We start from the raw sequence: 25184 nt of genomic DNA, 5'->3' as shown, positions 1-25184 counted from the left end.
TTAAAAAAATTCTTTATTATTATGTACAATTCATTGTATTAAAAATATAACAATATAATATTTATTTGAATTTCGATATAATGTCGAGAAAGAAAATAATGATAATATAACTATATCGATTCGCATGGGATGAACAAATATTCCCTTCGAACGATAAGTACACCAAATGACAGCATTACTTTTAGAGATGTACTAGCCGCCTTTGGCGACCAGCCGGTTCGCCAATCTTAGTGTTCGTTAAAATTTTAATAATTAAATATTTTATGCAATTCCAACTTCTTCAGCAAAATATTTTATTCTTCAGCAAAATATTTTAAAACTTCAAATTTTGATAGTCATATAATTCACTCATAATATTATAAAGGCCTTCAGTCATAACGTGATATGTATCTCTCTAATTTTCTGTTACCCCTCGTAGAATTTATGCTTTAAATTAAAGTGTAAAGGATTAATCTGCAATTAATATAATAATATTTTTTTACTGAAACAAAGCATTTTTTTTAATAATAGGATTACTGATAATAGAGTCACTGAGCGTTTAAACTTTATGGGCACTAAAGAATATCTTTCTTAATTTATGTAATATCTCAAGAATTTGTCAACAAAATTTTCTCAGATTCATCATGAATGGATCGATTCATTAACAATGTTTCATTTTAAATGCATCAAACACTCAGAAAATAAAATGAATCGTTTAAAATAATCTGTCGAAAACAGGTTTAAAAAAACTACTTAAAAAACGATGTACTTAAAACTATAAGCATATACAAAAAATATATAACTAACATAAATACAATTTACTTACAAAAGCATACAACTAACCTAAAAGTAATTTAAATCGTCCGTTGATAATGGTTGCCATGCCAACGATCAGAACACAGTGCGCATGCGTGAATTTTCTTCGCCTTTTACGTAACGCAAATGCGTGAATTTTTCTACGCCAGTTGGGGTAACGCTATGAAGATTAGACATTTTTAATTTCCTTTATTCTGTGCTATTTTAATTCAAAAGTACTTCAGAATGAATCTGAAACATGGATTATTAACAATGTTTAATTTTAAATGCATAAAACATTAAGAAAATAAACAGAATCGTTTGAAATAATCCGCCGAAAAATCTTAACCCTAGCCTCATTACTGTTGGGAGAAAAAAAGAACTAAAGCCTAAATCATTTGGCGTTGGGGAAAATTGAAGATTTTTTTGGCGGAAAAGTTGGCGGTGGGGAAAATGGAAGATTTTTTTGGCGGGAAAGTTAGTTTTTAATTAATAATTGACTACCCCTAACATTTAGGGGGATGAAAAATAGATGTTGGCCGATTCTCATAGATACCGGATAAGCACAAAAAATTTCATCAAAATCGGTCAAGCCGTTTCGGAGGAGTATGGCAACGAAAACTGTGACACGAGAATTTTATATATTAGATTTAATTATTTTTAAGTATAGAACATTTATAAGAATACCGAGTAGCTTATTTGAATTGAATGACGCGTAAAAGATGGATATGGAAATGTAGTGCCATATACATAGTTATTTTTGTTTGGTTAAGAACGTCGTTAAATACGAAGCTGAAAAATCTTCGATTAAACTCTGACATCCCTCACTCCACTACTTCCGTTGAGCCCCTTCGTCCCTGGAGGCAAATCCATTTTTGACATATTGACATTTTAAAGCTGTTGACTCACCAGTCGGTGTGCTGGTCATCGATGACTAACACGGTTTTATGTTTATCTTTGGCTGAGGGCGCTTTCATGACGGAACCGGCCGTCACGGAGTTGGCTCTTTGCTGGAAGGCTGGAACATTTTTGGAAGGGGATGTAGGAGCGCTGATGGTGGTGCCCTGCCGAACGTGAAGAGCCAAATCCGGCTCTTGAGACTGAGCCACTTCGGTCCGGCCATCTTCCCCTTCCTGTTCGATCCGGCGATCCTGGTCGTCGAGTTCCCCTAGATTGAAAAATAAAAGGCAATTCTTATTGACATTGTAATTTATTAGTCAGATCGAATGGCTACATCAAAATATTTAGGCTGCCAAAAGGCTATTAAAGTAAATATTTATACAACCTTATGTTAGCTTAGGGTTTACAGAACTTGGAGTAAAGTTGTGATTATGAAATCGGGAACCAGCTTTGAAAACGGCAATTCGAGACTGAGCAGATTCATCAAAACATTACAGAAAGATTCCATTGCGATTTTTTTTTCTCAAATTAATTATTTTATTACAAGTAGTCTCTTGTGCGAAGTATTGGAATGTTTTTAAATTTTTCACAGTTACCACCTAAATATGTGCTGTTCACTGGAATAAAAGATATACGTTTATGTAGAGTTTGCTGCAGCGATCTGGAAATCTCTGAATTGATAGTTGGAATGCTAAACATGCAACTACGTATAATTTATCGACGTAGAAGATGAACAATGAAGTATTGATTAAAGGAAGCATGACTTTTAGATTACTAATATGGGAAGAAAAATGAAATATTTTGAGTCATTGCCTCACGAATTTTTATTTTTTAATATTCTTATTTAATGACATTTAATTTCTTATTTAATTTGGGACTTCTTCGATTAATATAAAAACTTGAAATACTTTAGAGATCCTGGCTTCTGTCTTAATCAATCGCAACGACTTAATTACCGATTTAATTAACAAAAATTCTGTAATTTAATATACATTGTCAGACAAGCCATAGTATGAAAAGTAGTTAAAATGCTTAAAAAGGTTTTGGATTGTTTTTAGATATATTTCTAGTTTATTATTCCAGATTTGGAGAGTTATTATGAAAATATTACAAATTATGTAACATTTTCTAAGTATGCATTTCAAAAAATTTGTAGAAATAAGAAAATACTTTCCTATTGTTCAGATATTGCTTGTGATTTTCTTTCGAATCTTTTAATTTAATATCATATTTTAGAAACTTTTTAACTGAGTGTGAATATTTAAACTATCTACAAATATATTACCTATTTTACTTTTGTATCATTTTATTACATTAAGCTTATCAGATTTTTAAAATAATATATTTTCTTTACAAACCAAATCTTCAAATTCAAAATTCTTTTAAATCGCTTGAATGATATTTTCAATTATTAAGATTGAAGATTGTTCATACTCATAATAGATTATTCTAGAAATTAATATTGATTCAACCATTATTTGAGAGAAGTTCTGTGCAATAAAATTAAGTATAATGACGAATATATTTTGTCAATAGCAAATGGAAATATGTTAGTAATACGTGTTTTGAAAATTAAAAACTGTAACTAAATTATAATTATATTATATTTAATGTTCAAATAGAAAGATGGATAGATAGTATTGATTTAATAAAATTAAACAGCGTATTACTTCGAAAGATTTTAGAAATACTTAGAGATAATTGTTAAAAGTTAGGCTTTTTAAATGAGAACTAACAATTCTTGAATCAAGATTAAGAGTCTTGAAATGAATTTACTACCATACGGCTTCTAACCATATCCATACAACTATTACTAATAAAATGGTTTTTTAATTATTTAAATTAAAGTTCTTGTACAACACTTATAGAAAATTTGATAAGATTTATACAAAAGCTATGGATGGCAAAATCTCACTAAAGGAAACATAAGGATCAATAAGAAATTGGTTTGCAGAAAAGTGAACAAAACAGCAAAATAATCGCGTTTACCTAAGTTCAAAGGAAACACATTAATTCTAGTTTTGCCACTCTTCATCTGTTTGCTTTAAATCTAAATTTCTGTAAGATGATATTGATACTGGAAGCGTGTAAATAATGTTAGTAACATCCTTCCTACAATCATTAGCAACATTCGTAGGTCGTATTGCTTCTCCTTGTTTGAGATTCAAAGCACGGAGCTCGTTTGTTTGGAGAGGGTTGCCAATACATAAGATTTAAATGGTATCTTTCCGAAACAGAACCCAAAAACTCTTGGACAAGAGAACAAAGTGAAAGCTGACGATAAAGCTTGATGTGTTTGCATAAGGTACTGACTCTTTCTGTGCCATAAATAAATTTATTTCCCTTGCATCTTATTCACTGAAGTATAAAAGACGTTTTAGTGAAAATTAGTCGTTAGCTGTTAACATTATTTTGTAAATGGCGTGCATAAAATTGTGCTATATTTTTTCTTTCAAATTATTTTATACTTTATTATGTCTTGGTATCAAATAAATCAACTATTTTGAACTATATGAAATATGTTTAAAAGGTTATAAATTATCTTTTGTCTTGTCCATGTATATATATTTTTACCACAATTTCGCTTACTAAAAAGATATTTTTTTCATCAAATGCAATATAAACTAAAAGATTATTATTCGAAATAATTTGCAATTGCTGCAATTATTTCGAATTTTGCAATTGCTGCAAATGAGTTGTACTAAGTGTATCTAAAAAGGTAAGCAACGCTTTGAACAATTCCCCACAAGTGAATTATCTTTTATCTTCGAATATACGTGTGAAAATGGAACTTCGAGTTTTAGAAACATTAGTGACAGACAACATAAAGACGTTTAACTTAATTGCTCAAACGGGTGACTGCTAACTGCATTACATGCTTCAAAGTGTCAAAGGAGAAAATTGAATTGACTTAAGGAGAGGCTCACAGCCATACTAATTCTAGAATTCAGGTCGTCAAAAGGCTACAGCATAATTTTCTGCTAATGTTATTAAGGTATCCATTTGAAGGAAAAACGAAAGAGGGCAACTCGGGGGAGAGTGAGAATCAAGAAGTAGGTATACAGTGCAGAATGCATTCGCAAGAAAAAGATTGTGGCATTTGTGTATGGTCGAAATAAATGTATATAGTAAACAACTATGATATTAATATTTAACAAGTATCAAAGCTCCATAACTCAGTTAATTCTCATAATGACTACCATCACTATGCTAGGACTACTATTCAAATATTTCTGATATGTAATACTTGAACTCTTCTTTTACAATGATGAGTCAGATTAGTCATGAGCTTTTAAGGTTCAACGCGATGATGAACTATATACGTCATACAATTAAAAATGGATGGCATTTTAAATATGCACTAAATTCATACAATGCCGAAAAACTTTAATATACGTTACCCAGTAGTTGTTAGTGCATATTAAATGGTGCTTTCTTGCAAAACTTTTCAGAATTAAACCGATGGCAAAGGTTTAGTAAAATAGGCAGTACTGAATTTATTTTATAGTGGATTTTACTTTATGGATTCTTTTTATGGAAACTCATGAAATATAATGCCTGTATTCAAAACCATTTCATTCAAATAGAGAGCAATCACTGCTACTGAATGCTTTCAAATATCAAATGAATTGATTAGCATCATTTATAATTCCGTCTATTATCATTATCAAAAGTAGTGAAAGAAACAATTCCGTCCCTTCTAATGACAGACAAAATCCTACATTTCTATGAATTAATTTTTGTTATGAAACATTGGATTAATTTATTTATTGTTTATATAATTTCTTATTAACACGTCTATAAAGTTTTAAGACATCCCGTGTAATTCAATATTTCTATCTTGAAATGGGTTGGTGCTCTGTTGTGCTGATAGGAGAGAATTTTGGATAATTGAAGAAAAACAATGAAACAAATTAGGTAAGATACTTGGCAGTTTAGAGGAAGTAGTAGTCAAAATAAACTTTAATTAAGCAGCATCTACCATCGCCGTTTTTATTTTCGTTCGAAGATATTAAAAAAAAAGTTTATTGTATTGTACCTTCCTTTAAAGGATTTCTAAAAACACCAAGCACTAAAAAATTCCACAGAATTTTAGATTTAAGTTTTCAGAAGTTTAAATAAGCTATCAGTTTCAAGTCTTTGCAAAATAATGATAAGTTCATGCTCATTTAATAATTGCTAAAGAGAATTTTCAAGGAGGTTTTCTATAATTCTTTTTTTATTATATAATTCTTAAAGTACTGCTCAAAGTTTCAGTACTTTAAGAATTATATAATGACAAATATTTCATCGAGAGCGATCTTACCTGATAAATCCCCAGAAGAGAATCGCCTCCGCAGATAGCTGGTGGTGGAGGCGAAACTCTGCTTGAAACTTGAGAACGAAATTTTGGCGCCGGGTATGGGTCTCGAATCCGTCTTGGAAGTGGTTGTGATGGCGGTTTTTAAAAGGACTAAGTCCCGAAGCTAGCCGGTTTGCAGCTGACAGTAAAAGTCTGAAAAGAAACGAAAACTTGTAATTAAGTAACACATATTTTTTTATAAATAACTAAAGAAAAACAGAAAATACAGAAACGCAGAAAATGAAATATAACACAGAATAAAAATGTTACAGAATTGGCTACACGGTCGAAAGGCAACTGAATATATATTTACGTGAAAACTGAAATGCTTTGTTGCAATTGAAAGAATGATCGTTTGTATGCGAGTTCAAACGCAGTTTTGACGATTTAATACTTTGCTTTATTAAGGACAGCTTTTTTCTTTAAAATATCTGCTAAGTTTAGTAATGATTATCCATGCGTAATGTCATATAAGAATACTTTTGTTTCAGTCATTTAACATTCTGGGAAAGAAGAAAAACAGGCGAGTTAGATGAGATTGTTTTATTATGGCTTCTTTGCACACCGTATTATCTAAAAGTAAAATTCATGACGTCAGACGTAACCCGAGAAACATATGTTTTTCATTGTTTGCCGGAGAAGCACGCACATAAAAGAAACAAAATTCTTTTGTTACATTCTAAAAATAAATTTTAAAAGTTGCTGCAAAATATTATACTTTTAGTTCCGCTGTCTTACTCTAAAAACCGATCATTTCGGTAAGCTATTTAGCTGATTTTTCTTGCTTATATGAAGATGACAAACATCTAAACATAACATTGTCACATTAAATATTACTTGAGTTACTATCAAATCGTTGCTAGGAATGTCAAAATGACCTTTTTGCATCATATAGCTAAATTGCTTTAAAAATGTATAGTTTAGTTTGATCTTAATTATGAATTAAATATAGAGCTTTTAGCACGCAATAGATCAATTAAGCTTCATGTTAACATGCTAAATGTATAGGGACTTAAAGAAAAGTATTCAAGACCTTACAGTTGTTCAGATTTAGAATTTTTCATTTTTATAATCTAGTTTCTATGACATGCTTCAGAGGTTTTATAATAAAAAAGTCAATGTCTACTATTATAGTAGATTACAGAAAGGAAATATAATATATCATTGTTTCTGATATAATGGATGATATAATGCGATTCCAATACGCTTGTTAAATGGCACTTTATAGTAAAAAGTTTATTTATAAGATATAATCAAGACGAATGGTTTCTCATCATGCAAATCTTTTTTTCTTCTGAAGAAATCAATAAAGTTTTCGCGTGACTATGGCAGGTTAAATTTTTTCGCTAGTAATCCCTTTATCGAATATGAAAAACTACTTAATGACATATAATAGGAAATTCAATTTAAAATAGTATTGTGTTTCTCATTATATTTATAAAGATTCAGTTGAACAATAAAATGATATTATATTGCAAAATTAAATAATTTTTTTATAAATTGACATGAGAAAGTAGAGTAATACAAAAAAGCACAATAGAGTGATGTTTATTCGAAATTATCAAATATTATTTAAAAATAAAATTTATCCTTTTGGTTTTATTTCCAGTTAAAAGACTTTTACGTTGAAACTTGTTTGACTATTGAAAACCATTTTATCTATTGAAACCAAAGCAACTACATGTAAACTATTCCGAATAACAGAATGCGTATCAGAAAATATTTTATTCTTTTTAAACGTTAAAATATTAAATTCAAGCCCTGATAATGAAATAAAAATTGCTCTGATGGAAAAAAAAATCATTATCATTTTACATCTATCTAAAGTTGCTCTATCATTTTTTAAAATAGGAAGTATTTACATTACACTTATGGATATACACTTATTGATATTCTTTAAAAATTTATATCTTGATCAATGTTAATAAGTGCATTCCCATATTTTATTTAGACCTAACAGTGCTTCATTCGAAGCCTAGGCTTTTTCAGACGACTAATTACTATTGCAAACAGGATATGACCAAATCATATTACGACTGAAAAAATTTTGAAGACGCTTTCTTTCAAATTCATTTACATTTTTAATTAAAAAATACCAAAAAATAATTTAGGTTACAAGAAATTTTAATTACATTTAATTATAATAAAAAACTATTTCCAATTAACTTTATACTTATCATTAATTATCTTTCCTTTCCATATTTATTTTTTAATTTTAAAATTTACGATTTTTTTCTTCTCTTCTTAGAAAAACGTAGAAACACAGGTGTAACAAACATCATTGGTATCACCCGTCTCAACAGTTTTCATCTTCAGCTTAAAAGTACGGCAGGAAAGACTGCACTCAGTAACTGCAAAGAAGCACTTGGAGTTGATTCGGCACTGAAAGAAGTTCGTTCAAGTAGTTATTTTCCCCTGTGCCACAGAGGCATATCTTCTGATTGTGAAAAATCAAAAAGGGAGCTTAATTTTCTGCCAGTTATTATTATTTTTTTTTCCCTTGCGCTTCACTTGAGCAATGAAAATTCTTAATGCAAAATTGCGTTAGATCGTTGATAGGTTAAAATATTAATGAAAATAAAATGAATTTATATTAATTTTACAGAATGAAAAATTTTAAATTGTAGTAATGCAGTCCCCCCCCCCTGTGTGGATAGGCATTGGAAAAATATCAGAACTGAACATCTGAAAGGCAATTTTCTCTCTGAAATTTGCCAATATCAAAATTTTAATACTTTTTCTCGAAATCATTTTATTTTTTTATTGAATATAAAAGGTCTTTCTGATTTTTAGTTTATGAGAGTATTGATTAAAAGAATCAAATTTTGAAAATGTTTTTAATTTAGAGGGGTTATATTTTCTTTGGAGATACTTTGAGGGATAATACAACTGTGAAAAAAAATTTAGTATAACGTAGAGCGAAAAATCGTGAAATAGGAAAAATGCTTCAGTTTCAAACCATGCAAAATGTTTACGGTTTAAATCGATGTTACAAATAATATACTAAAATATTTTCTTAAAAAAACACAGATATTTTTTGGATTATGTAAATATTATTGGAATAGGGGAATGACATCTTAGAAAAAATTATATAATCGTCTGCTTTTAAAAGTATGAAGACATCTACTGTCTTGCTCTGTAAACAACTCGATGTTTCTAGCTCAAAGATGATTCCTAATGGCATCGAACTTTAGCTTCTAAATTAAACTTATAAAGAAAGGAAAGAACTCAGAGATTCATAAAAACAAAAAATTTCTGATATCATTTAATTAATTAGGTTTTTTTAAAAAAAAGTTACATGTCCAACAGAATGAGCAAGAAACTACTTAGACTTCCGTTGTTGGCGAATTTTCACTTGAATCTGAGTGTTAATACTTTACGTATATCAAATTGTTTTTGTATTTTTTCTGAATGCAATTAATTTTTCCTATTAAATTTATTCCTCTCTAGAAATAAAACAGAGCTAATTAGAATTCTTAAAATAACTTTTTATTTGTTTGTTAAAGTATTATGAATATTTTTTTCTAAAATCTTAATGATAATGTGAAATTAAATTCCACAATTTTTTAATTCCTTCAAATCAAATTTAATGAAATATTAATAGCTTCAAATTCCCCATTAATATCTTATTCTATCAGTCTCTTATTTTAAATCAAAAACAAAGCTTTGAACTATAATACTTCTTCTTATACTTAAACTAATTTAGATTATGTCAAAACATTTCAAATAATTCAGTTTTACTTTATAATAAGCCATTTTTGCTGAAAGACGAACTGGTTGTAGAAAAAAAAATGTAGATCTAATTATAAAGTCATTTCTCCTTTCTTTAAAAACATGCAAGGATAAGCAAAATAATTAGCTACGGGACGCTCTTGGATATCCTGTCAACTGTAAGATGTAAATTTTATTCAAATCAGTTAATTAGTTTTTCTATTACTTATTTCACTAAATTTATTGAATTGTTTTATATCGTAACTCGTCATTATTGTCACTAAATCTACAATTTATTATACAAGCTAATAATTACGTGTAGTTCCACACTTTTTCCGAGTTACTAATTATGAAAATTCAGAAGAAAGACAGGGAAAGCTTAAATTACCATTTAATTATTATGGACAGTTAATTAAAATACCTTATCTACTCTAACAACAAGGATTATTTTCTGTTTATTGATTAATTTTTGAATTTATAATGGACACTACTGAATTTTCGGAAAAATGTACAATTAATCCTAATTTGCTTTCTGTTTTGAATAATATCAAAGGACTACATGTTCGAAATGACATGACGATTTCTTAAAAAATCAAAAAATGTTGTAATCTATCTAGTTATATCTAAAATTTGATCAAGATTTACGCAAACAGTGCATAATGAATATAAAATCTTTAGAAAGCAATTATGACTATTCTATCTTTCTATAAAATATTAGAATTATTTTTATAAAGATAAAGAATAAATATTTTGTTCATAAGCTTAATAATTTTGAATTTCCAAGAAATTGAGTTAAAGCTTGAGAAAAACAGTGGATTATGAATAAAAAAAAGTCGTAAGATTCCTATATTGATAAAGCTATAATATTTTTTTTTTACTTCAAAGGTTATTTATAAACAGATTTTTCAAGAAATAATATTTCACACAATTTCATTTTTTTTTTAATTTACAGAATCACGCGAAAGCACCTAAAAGTGATTATTGTAGAGATTTTAAGTACGCTTATTTCATGCAACTGTATTTTTCAATTTACAGTCATGCAAATAGGGTTTAAAAAAGGCATGTTTTGAAAATTTCCAAGAAGCTTTCGTAGAATTTTAATTAAACTGATGTAATATTTCCTTATAAAATCCGTTTCGTTGCTTTCTTACATCAGTAGAAATCATCAGCGGACAAAAAGAAATGTTACGCAGTTTGTATCAAAACAAACATAAGCTCTGAGTGTAAGATAATTTTTAATTCTTATTTACTATGTGAAACCATTTTCTATTCTTTACTTTTCGTCTAAAAAAATAAAGCAATTATTTTTGGAAATTCATTTTTAATAAGTTTTACAGCAACGCAGAGCAAGTCCTGTCCAATTTGTGAATAATAACTATTATCGTAAGCATATTTTATAAGTAATTTTTACACTTCGTTGTAAAATATGATTACTTTCGATGGATTAAGTGAAGGAATGTTTCTTTTATAAGAATAACTATTTTCTTTGCCTCTGCTCTGAAAGTTATTATGCTTGTGTGATTCAAACAATTGTTTATTTTAAATATTGGCAGATGGATAAGACGCGAGCGAAATTGCTTATGTTAAGAACGAAGAGACTATCCATTCCTAAATGATTTTATTTTTTATGTTGAATAAACGTCCTCTTTGTCTCCTTTTGGAAATTTATTTTGGCAATACTTTTTTGAAATCTGTGAAAATCCTTTTTTAGCAATTTTTTTTATCTTGTATTTCCTACGACAACATAAAACAACCGATAATTTTAAAATAACAACTTCATTATTTTAGTTAGCACAGACATTAAGTTTTCAGATGTCTGATTTATCCCAAAGATATCAAAACTGGGATTTACTTTTTCTCATCATACCTGGTAAACCATGAAAGCTTTTTTCCCCTTGATTACATAATACATCCCGTTTTCTTTTCAATATCGTCTTATCATAAAGAGAAGCGAACGCTCATTTCAAACTACTTCTCTTTGACTGATTTGATCCAAAATTTGAACCTAACCTGTAATTTGTTTGTAAATGCTTATGTGTCTATAACATTTTACTGAAATTGTGCCTTTCTCTTGCATGATAATATGAAGTCTCATACTAAAACTAATTAAAGATATTGCAATTGCATGAAAACGAAACTTTGCATGCTATCTAAACTGAAACAGAGTTTTTTAAATTGTGAAATGACTGATTTCGGAATCATAATCGAAAATTGTATCTCATCGTATACAATTTTGCACCTGAATTTTATTGTTCAGTAAACAAAATAGAATATAAAAATAATTTTTGGAAAGTGCAGGGTTAGATTTTTTTTTTTTTTTTTTTGTATTGCGTGACGAAAATAGTTATTTCTCAAAATGTTGTTCTTGATTTGGTTCTTTATTGCACAATTATGCCAAGTTATATGCAAATATTCAGTAATTCTTTAATATATTTGGGAATAAAAGTAAATTTGTTTGTATTATGGGTGTATATCTTTTATTTATATTCATATTTATGATATTGAAAGTGAATTCATCAAAACAACAGAAATGAAAGAAACATGCAAAATTATCTAAATTTTTTCGATAATCAATGTATTTATCATAGCAATGATAAGCAATTATGCTAAGTAAAAACAGCGTATTTTTTGATAAGATATTTCTTAAAAAATGTTATCTTGTGCAAAAAATCATTTCCTAGTTTTTGAATATAATTTTTTCTTGACTCAAAATCTATAAGAGTGACGAAGTACTCAATAAATCGCACTTTTAAATTGAATGCATTTTTTCCCATCAGGATTAAACTATTAATTTGAATGATTGCACGCATTTTAATCAAACATATGCATATAAATAAACCTTATGCATTAGAAATAAAAACCGCCGGTACAAATGAATAGTTAGTCGTAAACTCTCATCAAACTCACTTCCACACTTCAACATAAAAAGAAGAAGAAAAGGAATAATTTCGCGGTATAATAAAAGAAACAATTGGAACCATTCGTTCTTCTCCTTTCCTATCAATTGTCTCGAGCAAATGAACGACGGCAGAATAAAAAAAAAAAAAAAAAAAAAAAAAATGAAGACACCGGCGAAAAATTATCACTTACTAGCAGCATCTATCGACCCAACGTTCATTTTTTACTTATCATTTTATTGAACAATTCCTTCGAAGGAAACCGTTTTTTCCATTAACAGATTGAGCATCGGAGTTCTTGAGGGGAGGGGAGGGGAGGGGTGGGGGAGTTGTTTGCCAACACTTATATACATCACTCGTGTTTTGTAGCTCCGAGGGAAATAATTAAAGCATGCTGGGACCCTAAGAGGTGCAGCGATTTCCTGAGTCCGATGGATGATTGCTGAAACTCGTCATCTTTCGCAACTTGAAAAGTTCGTCCTTATCTCAATTGGAACTGATCCAAATCTTTTTCATCGTCTATTTTTTAACGGTAAGTTTCAGAAAAAAAATCTAGTGGAAATCTGAAGATTTGTCATTTATCTCTATAAAGATCTTTTAATAAAAGCGAAGAGTATGCTCTCTTTCTCTCTCGTATTATTATTTTTTTGCTTCCGTTTTGCTTTCATTTTGGCTTACTTTCAGTAAAGTAACTGAAGATGCAAGAAATCTCTTCTGAAGAGGATGTCCCGACACTAGTGAGGTGTGAATAATGCAATCTTGAAATCTGGATATTTTTCATTCTGCGTCTATATGACATTTGAAGTTTCAAAAGGACTCTTGGAACTTCCAAACCCTTTATCGAATTTTATTGAATATTATATTAGTTTACGACTTCCGAACGGTTTTTGTTCGGTGATTTTTATTGGAGTCATGTCAAGCTCAATTCATCCTTATTTTTCATTTAAGATGCAAGGATCTATTCAAAAGATGCTCGGACACCAGTGGGTCATGAATAATTCAATCTTGCAATCCGGACATATGACATTCCGTATTTATATGGCGTATTTAGCTTCAAAATAAGGACTGTTGGAGCTTCTAAAGTTTTCTCAAAATTCAATTGAATATTAGATTAGTTTACAAGATTTTTTCCAGTGACTTATATTGGAGCCAATTCTATTAGATTAGTTTACAAGATTTTTTTCAGTGACTTTATCACACGAGCAAGAATTGGCTCCGATATATCTTATGAATTTCATTTTGCAATCAATCGTGCACAAAACTGGTAGTAATAGTTTACACCATTCCACAGCTTTCGTCAACGTCCTTAATATACGTTATATGACATTTGCAAGAACTTTTATTCTGTGATTTTGACCAAGTAAATTGATTCAACTTGTTCGTGAAATAAAAAAAGTTGTTTTATATCGATTTCTTTGAAATAAAAATTCATTTTATTTTAGTTTCATGTTGCATTTTCTAAATTTATAAAAATTAAAATAGTATAATAATTACTTTTGATTAATTCGATTATAGAACAAATTCTTTTCATGAATTTCTTTATCCCTTTATATTTTCAAATATTCTACTTTTGAATTGTATGTGCATATTATTATAAATTTTCAAATTTATTCAGATTCAGTACACTGAATATTAATTCTAGCTGTAGTCTACAGAATGTTTCTAAAATCAGCGAATAAACTTTAAGGGGAGGTCAAGCACATAAAGAAATCATTGTAATAATCGATTATAGTGGGAGCTAAAGCAAATGCAAACGCTATAGTCTTTTTGTCAGAGAATTGCCTTTTGTTATAAAATAAATCTACAGGCATATGAGTTCCTGGTGTCCATACCATTTAAAGAAACTAAATGAATTTCTGGCTGCAGGTATGCATTTCATAATGATGTAACAAATAACAATTTTAAAATCTCGCAGTCACGGTTGCTGTGACAAAATTTCCCAGATTTAAAATGGGAGCATTTTATTTTTTATTGAATGTAATCCTCACTATAAAAAAAATATGAATGACTCTGAAACGGTATCCGCAGCTGAAAAATACCAATGCTAGTCAGAGAATAAACAAAAGGGGAAAATAGAGAAGCAATAGGAATACAAAACATTTTATATTATTTCGTAAATTTTCCCCATGTGTTCAAGATACTGTCGTAAATGATAACGAACATTATATTTCGACGGAAAACATTTATAACCACACTTTTAAATCACTAAAAAGTGCGACTGCCCTTTTCGTTTGAGACCGCATGTTCTATTGTAAAAATAAGTTGATCTTATTTGTCTGGCCTACTTTTAATGCTTGCCCCATATTTTTAGAAACACTCAGTGTATATGGCCTCCTGAGAAAGACACTCATATTTATTTGTTGTTCCTAAGCGTTTTGTTTTAACTTTACACAGTTTACAGATAATTTTAATGTTTATCCGTACTTACCAAGAATTTTTCCTTTTTAAGATATAAAAATATCTAATTTTTGAAGTTTAATCAAGAAAAATTAATAGAGTTAATTATCTTGTTTAATTATCTTAAATATGAAAATAATCTTAAATGTAACAATCTTAAATCCCTTATCTTTATTACAAAATAAATAAGTAGTCTGGTAACTTCATTAGTTTAGCATTTTGTACTGAAATTGCATACCGTATCTGAATTAAAAAGGGGCAATTAATCATATTCTAATGCTGTTTTTTTTTGTCCTGAGTGAGGGCCAACCTCACTTATATACAAAGGCTTGGATATAAGTGAGGGAGTTTATAAATAAGAGTGAGACATGCTCAAATCATACAAGCTCCAGACCTTTTTGTTAACTGGTATGGCTATTCTGTTTGGCACCCATGGTACAATCTCGCATAGGCTCTCTATCAGCTAACATAGAATAGACAAACTTTCTATTTTGCCTTTTAATCTTAATGTCACTTATGTAATTTGAATAATAACTTCAAGGATAATTGTCACATCAAATCAATTCGTGAAATAAAGAGGTCATGAAATTTACTTACTGCACTTTCATATTTCTGTCATATTCTTCAATACTAATAAGCAGAAACATTTAAGTAATTATTTACATTTAAAGTATTTTTATTAAAATGTTCCAAAAATATATTAAATTTCATTTTCATAATTTTCTTTTTATTATTTGTTATTGATTTTTTTTTTTTATTATTAGTTATTTTTTTCAAGTAACTTTAGTTAAAATAAAGAGTATGGAAAATTTCTTTAGCTTAGGTTTAAAACATAAAAGGCGAAATTACGAACCTACATTTGTAAAATACAATTTCATCATGCAAATAAATGAACCATTTGAAGAATATTTGCAGAAAGCAAAGTCATAATCTTTTACTTCTTGTGTTGTTTTTTTCGTTATTTGAACACTGATTTTTACGGAAGCATATAAAGTGAAAAAAAAACTGCCTTAATGAAACTTTTAATTTTTTTAATCAGTTTTGTTAAACTCTTCGTTTGAGTTGGCATAATGTAAGCTTAAGGAAGTGAAATTTTAAAAGTAAAAGTAAACAGGACATTTACTTTATTTTATTTTTTAAATGAAAATATATTTCAATTAGGACCTCAGAACAATCAGGCATTTTTTTTATCTCAAATTAAAAAAATAAAATAATAATAAGAAGTTAAATGAATTATATTTTTCTCAGCTACTCTATTTTACTCAACTTTCTTTTATTTAAGCTATTTTAAATTTTGTCTGAAACCAGTTTGACATAGTGCTGCTGAAAAGAGACATTGAGTCACTCAATACCATTTAAAATCTGTATAAAAGATTTTTATAAATATTTAAGATATTTTTCTGTTAAATTCCCAAAGTAAGCTAAACTGTTTTAAGAAATCAGTATGAAAAATTAAAAGAAATAAATGATATAATAATAAAAACAATTAAAAGTAATATAATAATCTTCTCAGTCACTATCTTAGAAGACCTTCTAAATTTCCTTTATTTAAACTGAGTGTCTCAAATTTAGTCTCTAACCGACTTGGCATTGTGTGACCCGAACGAGACACCGAATCACTTTCCTCCCACTTTAAGTCAGTCTAAGAGATTTTTATAAATAATTAAGATATTTTTCCGTTAAATTCCCAAAGTAAGCTAAAGCTGTTTTAAGAAATGAGTGTGACAAATTAAAAGAAATAAATGATATAATAACAAGAACAATTAAAAGTAATATAATAATCTTCTTAGTCACTATCTTAGACAACCTTCTACATTTCCTTTATTTAAACTGAGTGTCTCAAATTTAGTCTCTAACCGACTTGGCATTGTGTGACCCGAACGAGACACCAAATCACTTTCCTCCCACTTTAAGTCAGGCTAAAAGATTTTTTATTAAACAGCCAAGAACATTTTCACTTAAAACCCAAAATTAAGTGGGGGGAATGAGGCCGCTGTCTAAAGATTCTTTTGCGGTGAGTACTGCCATGGTTACGGCTGGATAATGTGTGACTTAAAGTTGTTGAAAGAAGAATACTGCAAGATTGAAAGAGGAGGAATTCTTATCCAAGAACTCATTTTCATCCGAGACTGAAGAATAAATCCTCCATGACGTTAGAGTAATTACGAAAGAGGGAAAGTTTGTTGTTTTGGGAACAATATTTGGCGCCTTTTTCGGATATTCCGTCAACTGCTCGTAATATGATGCAACTGAGGTCTGCTGATTACCTGTCGACAATAATTAAGAATTTGAGAGGTAAATTCAGGAAATAGAAGATATATAAAGGACTTGCGTGTTGTTGTCGAACCATCAAGATGAGAAAGAGGATGAAATATGGTCTGCTAATAATAAATTTAGTAGCTGGAAATTATGTAGCTGATAACAAATCATTTCTCATTAGGTACGAATTTTGTAAAAGAATATCACACAAAGCGTAAGAATTGACCTATGTAATAAATTAAATATTAATCGTATCAACTGATTAGAGAAAACAATTTCATTCGGAAACACTTTTTTTATATATTGGTGAAGGTTATATTGGTTTCTGGTCTTAAACTAAACATTAGAATATTGTAAGCCTAAAATTACCACATTTTGAGTTTATGGTCTTCAACTAAACATTAGAATATTGTAAGCCTAAAATTACCACATTTTGAGTTTATGGTCTTCAACTAAACATTAGAATATTGTAAGCCTAAAATTACCACATTTTGTTTATATTAGAAAATAATGCTTTTTATCAGTTTAGTTTTTCGATTTGTATAATCAAGATTTAGTGATGTCCCTAATAGATAATGTAAAGCAAAACTTTTTGAATTGACTCATGATCCCATGAATGATTTTTGGATCTCATAAATAGTCACAAAGACTAAATTTGCCGAATTTTGTAATGTTAGTAAAACCCATTCCTTAACACATACAAATGCACGCACAATCAACTGGCATAAGACGCAGCAATTACATTTAACACGCAAAACAATGAATTGAAATATTTTTCTGGACTTCTAATGGAATATACAGCTCACCACTAGTTGATGTAATTTATAACTTCTTCACGCTACGTCTGCTGATGGACTATTTAGATCAACTCAGCGTCTGGAAGTTATTAACACAATCTAATGATAATTTGTCATTTCTAATGGCAAAAAGTTTTAAAAAAAGCACACGTGTGTGATTTATTTATTTTAAAGGGATCTATCTATGTATATAATAAGCGTGTTTGAGTATGTAGAATAAAATTTTGTTTACATTATTAATTACAAACACTTTAAATTAAAAAAAACTGCAAGTAGTAGGTGAAAACTAATGAGATTTTTTTGAATTAAGAGTGGCATTTTTATGCAAAATGAGTGTTAATATAAAAAAACAAAAGGTAGTAGAAGAAGAGTAAATATAATAATTTAAAATAATTAAACTATTAATCTCTATCTCTCTCTAATTAAATAATTAAACTATTAATAATATCTCATTAACTGAGATGCATGAAACCGAGGTAAGACCCACATTTAGTTACAATTTATTGTGCAAGTAAAGGTGCGGTTGTCTTAACCTTTTAAAGGGCCATTTTTTTCTAGTCATATTATGTTAAAATATTTTTAGGCTTGAAATTGGAACAAAAAAAGGGATTCATTTAGCTTATTAGATAAATTTAATTTGATTAATTAATTAATTTGGTTAATTAATAATTAAGTAACAAATCAAGACACATCATTTTGTCTGAGATAAAGAATTGAAGCATCTAAGTTTCTGACTTACTAAAAAAAATTGTCAGAACGTATGCCAACCTACATAATTTCATACAACGATTGATAAATTTGGTGGGAAGCATACTTCCCACGGCCCTAGAAAGGGTTAATTTATCTCCAGGAACTTTAATAGTATGCACTTCTGTTCCAATCTTTAGCAACTGAAATAGCTAGAAAATTCAGAAAAAATTTTTTATGAAAATACAACAAATAAAATAAATTTTTTCCTCGAGCATCAATAAGTGCTTACTTTTTAAACACTTTAATTCAAATTTTTCATATCCGTCAATATGAAACCTTGTAATCGATTTTATACTCGTTACTTGAACGCTAGGTGAAGTGGTTGTGAGATTTCACATGCACTTATATCGGACATTTGTGTGTCCCTGAGAAAATACACGATTTTGATATTACTTTCGTAAGTTTCTTTTTCAGCAAAATGTTTATGAGAAGGAAATGTTAAAGCAACTGCAATTTCTATCAAATAATTCTACAATGTGTATTGAGTTTTACATACATTTTTGCAGAGTTCTGACTAATCGAAACGATGCGTTTAAAATTCAGAAGACTGTGAAATTCATTGAGTCATACTGAGCTATACTCTATGACTTTAAACATATTTATTTGGGAAATCGAAAGCATCCCCAAAGCAATTTGTTAGAAGGTTAGTTGATTGAAATGACAAAATATTCAATTTCAGCTTATTAAATCAATTGGACGATTTAACGTTATTTTTTAATTACTTGATACCTTTGATGCAACTGAAAAAAAATTAATTTCTTCATTTTTTTAATAATTCTTCTGTTGAAGAAATTTACTTTTAACATATACATAGTTCTTTCTCAAACTGAAGCTTGAATTTTGGCAGTGAGACATCTACCATAGTACTGTACAGCCGTCGCTGGACGGTAGCTAGTTTTTCAGGAGTAAAACTTTCTTCCAGGTCATGGATTCCATCTCTTTCATTCGGCAGCAAGATGGGCATGCTGACATTTTCTAATACTTTAATTTACCATTATCCTTTCAATCACTTGATAAATTTTCTTAAATAATTATGTCGAAATTAGAAGCTTTTCTTGCATAAAAATTCCTATAAATTATAATTCTGTATTTAAATTATTCAGTACTTCACTTTTTGTAATATTTCCTTCGAGCATTTATCGTCTATTTTTTAAGAACACTTTACATAAAGAAAAAGAATTGGTAACATTATTTTTGTCTTCAACATTAACTGATATTGCCTTAGATTCATTTATAGCCGGTTTTATATGTAATACAGTAGCTTTTGCTATATCTTAAGAACTTAACCCTCAGGGAGGCACATCGAAATGAGGATGAAAGGCTTCCGGTATGGTGGTTGGATCTCGCCACCCTGGAGGGTACACAAAAAAGTGGGGAATCTCCCATTGATGACGGGATGTACTTCCTTCGGGAAGGGTTGTACCGTGGCCGGTGATGGCCCTGAGGTCTCATCCACAGTTCCCGCCAGTTTTACTGTTGCAGCGGTTTTTTTTATCCGTGTGCCTTCGGGCGGTTCGGAGAGTCAGTGATATGACTAAATCTTTAAAACTTAAGATTTTGAATACAAATATTGAAACGTGAGAAAGATTTCATGACAGTTAATCAGCTAATGTTTTATTAATATAAAATACGAACATATTTTGATCTCAGAAAGCGCCATTATGTCAGCAAGTCTAATGTGAAACTTGCAACACTGGAGGGAAATATATTTAGAAGAAACATCTTTACTATTTATTTGGTTGTATTTTGATATCATAGAATTTTTGAAATACTTATGATACGATAGCAATAAAACTTTTTTTTGCCATCTGCTGAAAGTTAAAAATAACTCTTGTAAATTTTGATGCATGAGAGAAAAAAAGAAACGCATAACGCAACGTAAGATTCTAAAATTCATCAAAAATAAAATGGAACTGTTTTTAAATTCTAATTGTTACTAAGTTCTGTTATTGATACAATATGTTAATTAACTTTTACGTATTTTATTGTAATGTGTTAAATTTTTATTGAATCTTGGTAGATTATTTGAATTTATGTAATTAAAAAAACAAGTTCAATAGAATTCATCAGATCAAATAAAATTTTTTTATAAAAGTGCTTTTAAAAAAGCCATTATAAACTTTTATTTTACTTCATAATTTATTAAACGATTCTAAAATAATATTATCTAATTCTAAATATGGATAGGAAATGTGTGTGTGTGTGTGTTTTCATCATTTTTAATTTGCTCTTGTCCTTTAAAACATTTTTTTTCAATGCAATGCTTTTAAAAATTAAGGAAAAAAAAAACACTTAATTTTTAAATGGAACACGATCCATTAACGTTTGAAACGTTTCTTCTTGCTTTTTTTAGAAGTAAGAAAATGAAAATATATTCCGAAAAGGGGAGATTTTACGAACGTCAAATATCGAAACAGGAAAAAAAAAGCACCAGTAATGTTTACTTTGAATTAAAGCTGCGGCCCGTACGAATAAAAATAAAAATACAATAAGTTACAACATTATCCATATCTAATGTTAACAAAAGAGAAAGGAGATGGAAAAAAAGCATTTCACAGCATTAAAACTTTGCAAAGGTGCATTTCCTTTTTTTTTTTACCCCCTTCGAATGCTTTCTGTGCTACAACTGTTTTTCCAATCAGCAAAATAAATATTAATCATACAAAGATAAACATATCTTGAAAAATTGTTTTGAAAAATATGTAAAGATTTGTAATGTAAACGGAAAGAAATGTTTCAGGAAAGAAATGTTTCAGAAAAGAAATGTGCTTTTTTTAAAGTTTATTTTATTCATACAATTGAGAACACAATATCCATCTGGGAATTTGCCCTTTCAAATACAACTGAAAAAGCATTTGCAAGTTTATTAAACAAAGTTTTATTTTAAATGTAAATCTCCTGATTCTGGAAATAATTGAAATATTAAAAATTAAATACCAAATGAATTAATTGTTTCGAAGTTTAAATTTGGTGATCTTTAATTTGCCATAGCTTTAATTTCATGAAAAATATAGTTACTAATTAAAATATATAATTTGATTTTTTAATGAAAAATTAGAGTTAATTTTTCTTTGAAATTATGTCTGATTTGAAAGTGATGAAATATATTCGCTTATTAAAAAATAGGTTTCCATTTTACTTTATATTGTACGATTTTAATTTAACAACAGTTGCATAAATCAATACAAAAGAGAAATTATGAATAATTATTTCTGCATTTCATCTTTAATTAAAATTAACAAATTAGGAATCTGTCACTTTTTTATTCGAAGATTTATGTTGAAACTTTCTTGCGTCCAATGAAAACGGTTTCAAAAATTTTAATATTAATAGTAATAATGTCAAGTTCAATAGTTAATATTTTAATAATAAATTATTGAAGTTTCTGAAATCAAATTTAAAAACACAAAAACTAAAGTGATGAAAATAGCAGAACTGGGCAGCTCAAAATATATCAAGAACGAGATATCTGGACTTTTTCCAAATACAAAGAATAGCACAGGATTTTTATTTCCTTTTCGCTTGGGAAATTCGCAAAGAAAAGATGTAAATGCACATGAAAAACGGGATTTAGAATAAGACAGAAAAAAAGTTCAAAGAAATTTAGCTGAATTTATTTCCCCAAAAGCTCTATTGTCTGAAGATTTCTGAGTCTCCATAGACAATTCGCCAAAGAAGCAGGTGCGATTTGTCTACAGAGTTTGGCTGATTACACACAGCGAGGAAAAGCAAACATTAGCATTATCTAGAAAAGGAATAGGACAATCGGACCTTATTTCTAGAAAAAAGATTGTCAATATTCCATTCCTAGGGGTTTTTTTCTGAATATAGGTGTTCTTGTTTACACTCTGTTAAATGTTTTTAAAAAATTCTTTCAATGAAAGAAAATTAGAAAATTCGAATACCACAAATGGTAATTTGAATTCACAGCAATATATTACTATTTAACTTTTAAAATACATTTCCGTTTTTGAAAAGGAAATCAATACCACTCGTTTCTATACATTTGATTGAGGAAAAATGTATTGAAAAAATATTTTTATTTTTAAAAGTGTATTTAGCAATGCCAAGGACATGATCGTAAACAACTCTGCATTTGATGCTAACCATCTATTCAAATTATAAGCTTGATTTATCTTATCATTTGGTGCTCTTTTTTCTATGAGAAATGCTTTCATCTGTTTTCGGTTAGCCTTGTACAGAGTTTGCTCTCCTCTAATAATGCACCAGTATGGTGGCACTGGTGTCACCATGCTGGCATTTATCTTCTCATTACAAATTTAGTGTCATAATAGGTACGCTTAACATTGCCCACGACACTGACCGAGCAACAGACTATAAAAAAGAACAAAATTGAAGTTAATTCTATTATTTAAAAAAAGGTTACTTTTTTTTAAACTATTAAGTGAAAGTTCTCATCCTAAATTCTACAATGCTAAATAACAACTAAATTGTAATGGATTTTTTCCTTATACATCAGGCAAATGTATCAGGACTTACGCATCAGGTATCTCCGATATGCAAGGCAAATTGTTGTTTTAGTTTCTTGGAAGAACCGATTACAAATTGAGGATTTTTTTTATAAAGAATAATTATCTATTTATACTAATAAGTAGAAAATTTGGAAGGGGGAAAGAGTTCAAATTGAAATTCAAATTCGATTACAATAATTTTTTAAGCTCTGAAACAGGCAGAGAAAAGAAAAATTTCAGGATTTTAATGGGAAATTTTTAATTCTATTATTTTACTGATTTTATTACAAGAATCGATAAAGATCTTTACTTTATTTAACTTCCACTTATGAAAAACAAATATTTCGCTGTACATATTGTTTTGTTTTTTTCATATTAAAAATGAAATAAAAAAGAAATTATAACTTCAAGCATTGCATACTTGTTTTCTACGCTTTGGAAATTTGCTGGAATGTCCTTTATTTATCTTGCGAAATAAATTCTTTGAGTATATTTTACGAAATAAAAAACAGACGACTGTTTATCAAAGACTAAGCTAGAAGTAAAACAAACATATTTTTGTATTAAAGATTTAATAAGAATTTCTTACCTGCAGACTTTATTTAAAGTTGCGGAAGTAAAACCACATTCACTTGAAATTTCAGGGGAAAATGAGGTTTTCTATTCCTATAAGCTCTGGTCAACTAAACATTATCTATCACAGATCTGAAAAATAAACATTAAAAATTTATAAACCCTATATTTAATACAAATTTTAAAATGAACATTTTTATTGATGTAGAAACACTGACACATTGAACAGAACATCATGTATATTCCTTCATAAATTAACGACAACGAGCTGCATTTATTATGAGATTAAATTTAGTTGAGATAAATTTATACTAACGTCCCATTAACATCCACTTATGAACGCTAAAATAGACCTGACTACCCATATTATGAGCTTAAATATAGGGAAGTAAATGAATTAAACTAACTAGATTTAATCATTAAAAATTTTCTTTAAAGGAAATTTTGGGAAATTCATTTATTAAATGCTCCATTTTTATAGGTTAGTAAAATCAGATTGTCATAAAACTGAAGGCAAATCGATTGTAGCTACTGACTGATCTTTTAGTAGTGTTCTGTTAGAGAAATAAGCAGAATGTTTCATTTATCTTTTAATTAATTCAAAATATCAGTCGTTGTACTGAATTTAATTATGAATGCGTTTATTGTGTAAATTCACTGTCAGTGAACGTTATTATTAGGAAATAAGCGAAAATGAGTTTAATGGAAAGGTCCACTTAACATCGATGCACTATATCAAAAAATAGGCACAAAGAGTTTAGATCAAACTTGTTTATTTTATCAAAGTAACTGAATTTGTTGCTTTTAAAACCATAAACTGGGACAACTTTGTCACGTAGGGCAACTTTGTCAGTGTCTGAAGAAAATGATGTTTGATTTCTTTCTAACTTTCTGAACTAAGCAATAAAGGTGACAATGTTTTCATTGCACAAAAAATAAACATTTAACGAAAACCTTTTTGCACGTTTTAACCTTTATAAGCTGCTTACAAATTTTAATCTGCACTTCTGTTTTCAACTTATTGAACAAGTATTTTTGATAGTCACTTCATTGATTAGAACAGCTTATTTATTCAAACGTATGCAAAAACTACTTTTTTAACCTGTTAACCGGACAATTAATTCATATTCAATTCGTTTTGCATTCAAATATTTCGTCATACCCCGTTAACAGATTAAATCGACTTATAATTCCATTTCAAAATCATATTTAGATTTAAAATGTATGTTATATTTCTATTTTGTGATAAGCTCGGTAAAAATGGGAAAACTTTGCCAATTTAGAATTTTTTCTTGCGCACTTTATCAAATAA

At 28.8% G+C, this 25184-nt stretch overlaps 1 protein-coding gene across 3 annotated transcripts in view; it reads right to left on the bottom strand.

Moving 5' to 3' along the window:
- LOC129960003 (synapsin-like) overlaps window positions 1–25184 on the bottom strand; it is a 415673-nt gene that overhangs the window by 282330 nt on the left and 108159 nt on the right. For all 3 annotated transcript variants that reach the window (XM_056072983.1, XM_056072982.1, XM_056072984.1), the window contains exons 2-4: window positions 23889–24004; window positions 5981–6169; window positions 1684–1942 (exon numbers count right to left, since the gene is read on the bottom strand). In XM_056072983.1, coding sequence (XP_055928958.1) covers window positions 1684–1751 — 68 coding nt within the window. In that variant the 5' untranslated portion in view covers window positions 1752–1942; window positions 5981–6169; window positions 23889–24004. The remainder of the gene's footprint in view (window positions 1–1683; window positions 1943–5980; window positions 6170–23888; window positions 24005–25184) is intronic.

The sequence above is a fragment of the Argiope bruennichi genome, chromosome X2 (genome assembly GCF_947563725.1).
Source record: "Argiope bruennichi chromosome X2, qqArgBrue1.1, whole genome shotgun sequence".
In the NCBI taxonomy this organism is placed as follows: Eukaryota; Metazoa; Arthropoda; class Arachnida; order Araneae; family Araneidae; genus Argiope; species Argiope bruennichi.
Note: the sequence above shows the minus strand (reverse complement) of the source record. Positions and strands in the feature narration are given on the sequence as shown.